The 10,774-nt window shown below is 31.2% G+C and overlaps 1 protein-coding gene across 1 annotated transcript in view; it reads left to right on the forward strand.

Annotated features, from left to right (window-relative positions):
- Nucleotides 1–8,413, forward strand: part of LOC107454206 (uncharacterized) — a 172,926-nt gene extending 164,513 nt beyond the window's left edge. The window contains exons 131-140 of the mRNA XM_043042470.2: nucleotides 31–147; nucleotides 433–516; nucleotides 596–718; nucleotides 1,596–1,640; nucleotides 2,485–2,660; nucleotides 3,416–3,543; nucleotides 3,970–4,112; nucleotides 4,821–5,059; nucleotides 5,961–6,135; nucleotides 6,624–8,413. Coding sequence (XP_042898404.2) covers nucleotides 31–147; nucleotides 433–516; nucleotides 596–718; nucleotides 1,596–1,640; nucleotides 2,485–2,660; nucleotides 3,416–3,543; nucleotides 3,970–4,112; nucleotides 4,821–5,059; nucleotides 5,961–6,135; nucleotides 6,624–6,880 — 1,487 coding nt within the window. The 3' untranslated portion in view covers nucleotides 6,881–8,413. The remainder of the gene's footprint in view (nucleotides 1–30; nucleotides 148–432; nucleotides 517–595; nucleotides 719–1,595; nucleotides 1,641–2,484; nucleotides 2,661–3,415; nucleotides 3,544–3,969; nucleotides 4,113–4,820; nucleotides 5,060–5,960; nucleotides 6,136–6,623) is intronic.
- Nucleotides 8,414–10,774: the final 2,361 nt, after the last annotated feature.

Raw genomic sequence — 10,774 nt, forward strand, 5'->3', positions numbered from 1 at the left:
TAAAAATTGATATAATTTTTTTTCTCACAGATATTGATGAGTGTAAGGAAAATCCATGTGCCAGAAATGCTATTTGCACAAATTTCCTTGGTGGTTACAGATGTGATTGCAAACCTGACACAATTGGAGATCCAGTTATCAGAGGCTGTAAGTACAATGAATCTAAAGTATCCTTTGTCAAAATGTTACATTTTGTTCTACATCTATTTTAGGATAAGCAAAATTTTATACGTTTAAAAATAAAAACTATTACAAACTAAAATTATTATTAAACTATTACAAACCTAACCCAAATTGAGAGTGTTATTTCATTTTATTTATTACTGTAGTTAATTGAGTTTTATAACATCTCATTAATTGTGTAAAAATTCTTCGGTGTTAAAAAGTTTTATTATTATTATTCTATCTCATTGTATTATGTTCTTTCTCTAGGTGATACAATTACCAATGACTGTAAATCAAACAGAGACTGTCCGTCAGACAAAGAATGTGATTTGAATACAGGCCAGTGTGTCAGTAAGTAAAATTATTCAAATTAATCTTCTTATGTATGAGTTTTAAGAACAATATTAAGAATAATGTTCCACTATTTTAGGTCCATGTTATATCTGCGGAGAAAAAGCAGTGTGTACAGCAAGAGATCACGAGGCCATATGCAGTTGTCCACCTTTGTACGTTGGTGATCCTTATGACCACAGTCGAGGTTGCTATGAAATAGGTATTTCAATTTTCATTTTCAAAGAAGTGATTTATCTATACCAGCTTTAAGCTCAATTTTACATATGAAATAAAGAGAATAATATACGAATGTACTTCGTGATATCCTGAAACTGCTCGAAATTTCAGATTTAAAACACGTCATTGTCAAATGTAAACATAAAGTATATGCCGTGGTAACCCAGAGGTTAGAGAATCTAACTCCGGCTCAGAGGGTTTGATCGTAGACTTTGTATACATGGTTTTAAAACCTGTTGAATCGAAAGTCCTGTGTTTGGTTGCTGAACAGTACCATGGGTATATCTATCTGGAGAAAATTTCCTTCCCCTTCATATCTATGTCGAAATTGTAGAAGTGGCCTCTCAAATGAGTGGTGCTGCCATCTGTCTGGGAAGTTTTGAGCTAAGATGTACTTTCACCCTATCAGTGCTCTCTTGACTAATGAAAGACGCACCTTCCCAATTCGCTAAGGCCAATGGCTGGTGTGCTTGGCTTGTCCAAGTGTCATAAAAATACACAACACAATCTAAAATATTGATTTTTTTTTCATTCGGGCTAGACTATGTCTGTTCTTTGATCATTATCGGTATTGTATAATAAAGATGTTGCTTAATTAAGTAATTTTAGATTTAAACTGCATACAAAAAAAGTAGTTCGTATAAATTATAGTTAGCAAAAAAGTATTTATACTCAGGGGTTTGAGCATATGGTTTTAAAATTCAATAGTTTACATTTTAATCATATTTTACTGTCCAATATTTTGTTTGCCTATGTGGCACGTTTACCTATCAATTTTATTAAAGCAAAACGTTGAGTTCTTGTAACATTTAACTGTTTAGTCAAGCTGAAATTACATTATTTTAATTTTCGTGTTATAGGGGAGGAAGAAACAAGAACAGTGCCACCACTCACTGAACTGTCTGGTATGTTTTTATAGTTAATTTATATGTTTTCTTTTGTAATATGTTTAAAGATCAATATTCTTCTACCGCTATATTTGTAAGGGTTTTCTTCATTTCAGTGTTATATAGCTTAAATTCGATTGCAACATTCTGAATTTGAAATTTTTTCAAAAAAATTGAGAGCAACAAAATAATTAAAAATTATGTTTTACCTATGTTTGCTGCTTACACAAACAAAATTAAAATTCTAAATCTCTTTAAAAGAAGAAAAAAGAGTAATTTAAATACAGCTCCTCATAAAATGTTTTTGCAATTGAAAAGAGTTGAGTTTTCTGAAATTTCTTTCCGATTTCTTTGACCAAAAAAAAACGAAATTATATTTTTGTGTTCTTTGTTTAAAAAAATTAATAATAATTTTTAAGTATTATTCAATCATCATGAACTATGAATAGAAATCTATGAGTTTTAGATTCGCACCATTATAAAATTTAAAATTACAAAAAATATTTTTAGAATTATTAATGTTTACATTTTTTGTCACATTAATTAGATCACTCTGTTAACTTTTAAGATGAAAATAGTTATGTGTTATTGATAATATTTATAAGTATTTCATTTCGTCTGACTATAACTAAATATATCTGAAATATTTTTGTGATTTAGGTCAATATTGAAAAATTAAATCACCAAATAATAACTAAATTTTATTTCAAAAACTAAGACCTCTATATAGTAACTGTATTTTAATTGTGAAAATAGGAGATCTGTAAATAAAATAATTTCAATTGAAAAATTTGAAGACCTCTAAATGACTGAATTTCTTTCAAAATTTAAACCTCATAAAATTGTTTTGTTTGAATTTCAGTTGTTTGTTTGGCTGATGGAATCCAAGTATCTGTTGATTTGGAGCCATTTGATGGAGTTCTGTATGTGAAAGGTCACAGCCAGGATCATGAGTGCAGGAGAGTTGTGAGGAACAGAGAAAGAGACATTGTAGATTTTAAAGTTTTGTTTAATACTTGTGGTCTAATTCATACAAATGTAAGTACTTTTCTCAACCCTTAAAATATTAAAGCATATATTTTCCCCTCCAATTTTATTATAACTTTTTAAGTTGGTTTTATTGATATAATAATTGTAGTTTTAATTATAAAATGTTTGTATTTGCAGATTTTAAAATTTTGTTTAATGCATGTTTTCTAATACATATGAATGTAGGGAATATGACGTGTAATAAACTCTTAAATTTGAAATAGTGTTATTTAAATGCTTAAAATAATTATTTTCCCGTTTACATTTACATATATTTCTTAAATGGTCTTTAAGATATTTTTTAGAAGATTTTAGTTTAGTTTAAAGATATATAAATGTATTTACCATTTTTTACCTTCTAATAATGAAGAAAAAATTGTTTTAGTCACTCTAACTGCCTTTGTAATAAAACGGATAAAAAAAAGTTAGATATCTGACACCTAAACTTATTGGATAGGCTATTTGATACCTATTTCATAGTCTTCACTTATTTTATTATAATTTATTTTAGCTATTTACCAGATTTGTCTAAAAAAGTGTATGCATTCATCCCTTTATATATAAATAAAAATCAGCTGAAAAACTGCTAACACAATAAGTTATTCAAATCAACATCACTGTGTTGTTTCACTTTATGAAAATTGTTTGATTAATAGTCATAGTAGATTGAATCATTTTTGATTTATGATATTTAAATGTTCAAGAACATATTTATGTTAAGGATGGTTAAATTTTAAGATATTTTTGTTTTGTTTTTTTCCTAGGGTGATGCATCATTTATTTTAGTTATTCAAAAACATCCTAAGTTGATGACTTACAGAGCTAAGGCATATCACATCAAATGTGTATACAATACAGGAGAAAAGACTATTACTCTAGGTTTTAATGTAAGGTATGTATCAAATGTATGATATTTTGTACTTTTTTTTATTGTAATATGAAACTTTAAGTGTGATTTTTAAGAATTCATGCTTGTTATAGCATTAATATAATTATTTTTAAACGTTTTGTTTCTGGGTGCAATTATTATGTGGTGGTAAGCATGATTGAAGCATATTATAAATTAGCATAAGCTATTTTCAAATACAATTTTTTTTCTTTTATACACCATTTGCAACATTTTTTTTATTTAGTTCTAATTTTGTAAAAAAAAATCTCCAAAAATAATATTTTTTGCTACAGTTAAAAAAAAAGATTATATCGATCATAAAATTATCAATTACTTATTTATAAAATAACCACGTTTTGTTTTGAGAATATGTTTTAAACTACATGACCATTTAAATATCTTTCTGACAAATATACGTACGTATTTCAGCATGATAACAACATCAGGAACAATAGCAAATACTGGACCTCCTCCGACCTGCATCATGACAATTTCCAATGCTAATGGCCGTGAAGTAAACAGTGCTGAAATCGGTGATGATTTGCTATTGCGAGTCGATGTACAACCTGACTGTAAGTGGTTTTCAGTTATGTAATGAAATGATTTTCATATATTGTATGTTTTTCACAATAAGATTTCGTTAGACAACTATGTGTAACTCTTCAAGTAATGATTAACCTATTTTATATTCAACAATAACACACTTAATCTTGGCCAAGCTTGTAGTCATTTTCTTCTAGGCTATATAGTCCTTACCTTTCAGCCCCCATGGCAGAAATCCCTATGTAATATTAATCTACATAATTTCTATACAGACAATAGGATCAGCACTTGAGCTGGTAACCTTTGTGTACACTTCCACACTAAAAAGAAGAGTTTCTTTTATAGTAGACTGTGCATACACCTTACTGAGTATATATACTCACTTTGTGATTGGACTCCAGGATCAAAGAAATTCAAAATTTCAATTAGTTGTCAGATGCACTAACCAGGACATTCCATTATCTTATCGTATATCTCAATGTGGAACCTCAAAGCTACCTTAAACTATAACATTGTACCAAAAAGTGGACATGATTCTATATCCCATTGCCTAATTTCTATTCCTGGATTTGATTCAAAGCTAGAAGTTTATAAAACAACATTAAAATTCTACATAACATGGATTAAGTGTTAACTGATTGTTAAAGAAATCAGTCAATGTTAATATTTATGTATCTTTACTAAATTAGTCTACTTTGCTAACTTGTATTATTTCTTCTTTTTTTTTCATAAAAAAGTTATCTATGGTGGATTTGCCAGAAGCTGTGTTGCAAAAACAATTGAAGACAACGAAGAAATTCAATATGAAGTGACTGATTCAAATGGTTGTGCCACGGATCCAAGCATCTTTGGAAATTGGCAGTTGGATCCCGATAAAAAGGTTCTGGTTGCCCGGTTCAATGCCTTCAAATTCCCTACAAGCAACAACTTGAGATTCCAGTGTAACATCAGAGTTTGCTTTGGCTCATGCCCACCTGTAAGTAATTTTCATGCATGTGCTTATGGTACTAAATTGATTTGAATTTAAAATATTTTTTAGATTCAGTCGTTCGGAATTTGAATATAGATTATTTTAATAAAAAGTGAAGTTCAATCATGATAATGATAAATTTAGTTCTTTCACCTTCTTCGTCACTACAGCCGAGAACAGGCTAGGGTCACCTAAGTCTTTTTCTGCCATCGCTGTCTCTCCAAGGCCACTGTTCTCAGATTTCTGACATCTAGCACGCCAAGATCTTTTACTATATTGCTCTTCTTTTTCTGGTGCCAGAGCGTTTGTCAAATGTTAGTTTCCTTGCAGGATTAAGATCTTCTAATCTTTGCAAGTGGCCAAGCCATCTTATATGATATGTCTTAATGATTTAGACGATGAGTGGGTTCTTTAAATTTATTATAGAACTCAATGTTGCGAAGTATTCGCCATAGGTTGTTTTCATTCACAGGGCCATAAATTTTCTTCAGAATTTTTCATTCCAAGATCAGCAGTTAATCACCTGTTTCCTTAGTAGTTGTCCAACACTTGTAGCCGTACAGGACTAGTGGTCGAATTAGGATTTCATAAATATTGTTCTTTGTTGCTCGTTTGACGAGTTTCGATGTTAGTATTCTTTTTAGCCCTTAGAAATTTCTGTTTGCCATCATAATGTGATTATAGATTTCTGCTGCCATGTCATTATTTTTGTTAAATAATGTTCCAAGGTAAAGTATTTAAATTCTGCGACTCTATTAAACCAATAAACATTTATTTCAAGAAATTTAAGGGTTTCTTCCACCTTTATATTGATAATATGTATTTGAATTATAAAAATAATGCCTGCTTTTTTTTAAAAAAAAACTTCTATTGCTGATAGTGCTAATTTCATTATACTAAATTTTAGGTTAATTGCGATGGAGTAGATGCGTTTGGAAGGAAGAAACGTCAAGCGCCAGACCGTAATAGTTTAGCCGTAGAAGGCTTCCAAGAGGGAGCGCTAAGAGAAGAGATTATGGTACAATCAAATGCCATTCTTACTTTCGAGAAGAAAGAAAACCAGGTGGCGCTGCCAACAGAAGGTACTTTCAGTTAATTATCGTTTATAAACATTTTCTTTGATTGATTTGATTTGGAACATTTATGAATAAAAAATATTTCTTGGAAACTTTTAAAGCTTTTACCATTGTTTAATGGCAATTAAAAAATATGGTTTTTAAATGACGTTATAACACCTAGCAATATCAATCTGTAACCGAATCTAGTCTTAAACTTACAAAAATTAATTACTACCCTTAATAATCTGTAAAAGTAACTAATAATAATTATTGGTTAATTGATTATTAATAAAATATGAATACAGCATCTGATAGAGCTATTTATCCACACGAATGTCTGCTTCATCTATGTTGGAGTATATATCTCTGTTAATCTCGTGAAATGAATGTTGGCTTAGAAAAAGGTTGCATTTTATAAATTTTGAACGAAATCTCTTAGCACTTTTTTATAAAAATGTTTTGAAATTGCATCTGATTATGACTATAATACATGTATTTGTTTATTTTTTCAGGACCTTCAATAGAAGAAATAGATAATGTTTGCTTGCCAAAATTAGGACTTATAATTTCATTGATTATTACAACATTGCTGGCATTAGTTGCCGTAGCAGTTGCCATTTCCTGTTGGTTGATGGCCTATAGGAGAAGGCCTAAAGCTGCTGGACCACTGCCTCATCCACCAGATTTTCCAAATCCACTCTATACAACACCAGAACCAGTTGCTGAGCCTTCACCAGACTACTATCCTTCTTCGCATAATAGTCTTTAAAAAAAAAAAACTTATTGACCGGTCCAAACAATATGGTGTTGATTCAGGACAGACAAAGCATCCGATTCAATCGATGCTGAACATTTTAAGCTGACCGGTATTCTTGCCACAATGGAAGCAGGCTTGGATGGACTAAGCCTTTAAATGATGGCTTTATTCTCGGCTACAATGATCAAATTTCGACCCACTCTCATATTTAAGTTCCTTTGAAGATTTAAGAGTGGAGAACTGTTGGGAGTTAAGATTTAAGAGCGTTTACAGAAATAGCTCGCTTTCCTGTAGGTTTTGTTGCTCTTCTACAAGTAAACGATTCTCTCTCTTTTCACTTGACTAGCTGGTATAGTGTTCATGTGCCAAACTGTTCCCTCAACTCTTTTTGTCAGCGACAAAGAGTTGGGGAAAACGGCAAGGAGTTTGTGTTCTATTTAATTTTTAACGAACACTGAGTTCTTTTATAACTTGAAACCTGCTTATAAGGAAACTGAGCTATTGCTGTCCATGATGGTCTCTGTATATTATTTTTTGAGGAAGTGGGACGTTAACGTAGCCAGGTTAAGGGGCTTGGGTAATCTCTGTTGTGATTTAATTTCAAATGTGGTTTGGTAGTATTCAATTTTTATTGAAGCACTTTAGAACTTGCACTTTTGCATTCGCAAACTAGTCTATATGCTCAGTTTTGTTTAATCAAAATTTCATTTAGATTTTTTTTTTCTTTTTAATATTAATTTCAAAAGTGCCAATTTTATAATAATTTGTTGAGTGTATAGCATGCTTTGCGAATGTAATATTATTTATTTTGTTTTTAATGTTAATTTTTTAAACTTCGTTCAGGTTTCTAAAGTGTTTCAAAAAAAAATATAGCACGTGATCATAATTTTGAAAGTTATCTCTTAAATGTATGTATCAGAAGCAATTGTTTTAAATTTTAAACGTATATTTATTTAGTTTATATTCGCAATGATATTTAACAAGTTTGCCATATACATTTAAGAGTGAACAATGAAAACTTGACTTTTAAAATTATAGCTTTGACAAAAAATGACTTCTAAACCACATTTGAACCTTAATGAAAATGTTTTTTTTCCCTAATTTATAATTTAATGCTTATAACATGCTTTTGCATTTGTATATTTTTCAGTTAAATGTTATAACATTGTTGATGTCTCATAGGCAGCTGATTATGTCATAATCAGTCTTAATTTAAGACTTCTTTTTTTTGTAGCTCACACTGCCTCAGAAGGTTTTGTATAACTTCCCTAAACTTTTTTGTAACTTTGTTTTCCATTAAAGGCAGCTAATCAGGGTTGTTTACAAATTCCTTGTCAAACAAAAAAAAAAAAGACCTTATCTCAATTTATCTATTCTCTGAGTAGGCCTTTTTTTATTTAAGAATTATTGAACAGATAAATTAGGATGTGGTCTTTACGTGAGCTTTAAAACCAACTTCCGGTGCATTTGAAAGTGATATTTGATGTTCATAAAATTTGTATAGTTTTGCTACTACCATCATTCAAATAAATGGTTTTTTTCTTATTTTTAAGTTTCATTTGTGCTTCTTTTCACAATTACATTTCACTTATTATTTTATTTTATAACCATAGTTATAACCGACCCAATTTTTCGGGTTTACGACTACTAATCTTCAACTCCGTAGCCTTATAATTTTGAACCCAATCCAGAAGACAAGGAAACTCTTGGATGGAGTATTGGGAGGAATTTGCTTTCGTGAAGGACATTTTGATGGAACTAACCCGCATTTGCGTTACATGGAGAGGAAAACCTCCCATGGTTAGCCTGACTATAACCCATGATCCGTCTACCACTGTGGATATTTTTCGTCAGCACGGTGGTCGGTGCCAGCCGGATGCGGAATTTGTATCGACCAGCTATCGCTGGGATTCGAACCCGGTTCACCTCATTGGGAGACGAACGCTCTATCCCCTGAGCCATCACGGCTTATTTCACATATTAAAAATATCCAGTGTTTAAGTATAATGACTGCTTTTTTTGTCAAAATTTATTAAACTAAGTTTATTTAAATGAATTGGTCTCTACTCAGTTTGATAAACTCCACTTTTTTAATAAATTTAAATGCCAAAGTACTTCCAGTTATTGATTTTTATAATTATAGTTAATTTTCAAAATGATAAAGATTAACACCTCTAAATGACGATTTTTCATTCTAAACTTATATGGCAAAAAGAGTTTCGGGATGTTTCCTTATTAGTACCTGTTCGCATATACTGTTTTCACCAAGAAGCCAAAGGGCTGTTGTACTTGCAAAAATTTTAAGTAGTTTGCCCGGGGGTGGCTACGAGTTAAACCCTTCGAGTTGGTTTCCTTTTGTGATGTTGTTTTTTTCTTTTAGTTTCCTGTGAGTTACTGCCCACCTGTTGCCAAAATTAGGTGACAGCCGTAGGTACTGATACGTAAATCTTCCCCAAATTTACATTATTTCACTCTTTTTCTTATTTTTTAAGAGTTTATAGATTTGTATTTCTAATAGAACAAAGGTTAGGCTTAAAAACTAAAATTTGCAGTTGTAAGGAAGTCCTTATGAAATAATATTGCATTACATGCATTACTTTTGCGACAAGTGAAGTTTTTGAAATACTCATTGTTTACAGTTACTCGTAGTATATTCTTTTATCTGCTTATGTAGGTTCGCTCATTCAACTAAACAGCCGGCCTGTTTATGATACTACTAAAATGTCGAAATCATTTTAAAGTTATATATAGCTTATACTCAGATTAACTAGGGGGGGGGGGATCCAGTAAAGTGAGTACTTTACGATAGAACAGTTTAACGAGTGCGAGTTAATGCCGCACAGTCTCGGTCCCTTTGCAGGGTGATCGAGCACTGACCGCAATCAGTGTTACTTGATTTCGGTGATCTACTGGGAACCGTCTTTTAACGATCAATCCGCTGCAGGACGGTTCCAATCTGGATTACGACACAGAAAATCGTAGGTCATCATCATCGGTCACTAAAAAAATTCATAAATTGCAAGGTAATGCATACAAGCAATTAATTAAAATTGGAACAACCTGTATATGACAAACGAATTCTTGGATGGTGACGAAAAAGAACACAGGTTTGTGTAGTGCTCTGAAAATACTAATACACTTCGGAGTTTATAAACCCATATTAAAAAATATTCTGATTGAAGTATAACTATTCAACTTTATTATACACTCAAATTAAGATAATCAGAACGTCAAAAGTTAAGAACGGGGACTGAAAAACTCAGAGCGTTATGCCTAAAAGTCACAGAAGAGCATTCAGTTCCTTCTAACAAAAAGCATATGTAGATTAAATGGAATCACGTGGCCGAATTATGAATTTAAAGTCATGGTAGATAAATGGGGCAGCTCAGATCTGCAAAAACGAAAACAACACACTTGTTTCTTGAAATCTCTGAAAACTTTTTTTTAAAAAAAAAGCTGATCTACAACGCAATTTTGAATATGATTAATTTATGTGATAATTTTTTCCCAATTTAAAAAAGTGTGCATGGAAAGAACATTGAATCTATTTGGATTAAGTAACATTTTAATAACTCAAGAGCCGGATGCGACTATGCTATGTTGAGCTCAATGTAAAAATAAAAATAAATGCATAATACATTTGTACTAGAAGTAACCAAGCAAAATAATATGTACGGAATTCGCAAATCAATATTTTAATGAAAAAATAACGTTATAAAAATCTGACGAATTACTAACGAGGTGATCAATAGGTGTGATTAAAAATATTTTTTTTCCATTGCCTACCCGATTGACCCTCGTCATTCAGGTATCAGTAGGACACATTTGTTGGCCGCACTTTCATAGGCACCCTATTAGGCGGGCTAACTATTACAGTAAGGACAGATAGTACAGAGAATGAAAGAA

The sequence above is a fragment of the Parasteatoda tepidariorum genome, chromosome 5 (assembly GCF_043381705.1).
Source record: "Parasteatoda tepidariorum isolate YZ-2023 chromosome 5, CAS_Ptep_4.0, whole genome shotgun sequence".
NCBI lineage: Eukaryota > Metazoa > Arthropoda > Arachnida > Araneae > Theridiidae > Parasteatoda > Parasteatoda tepidariorum.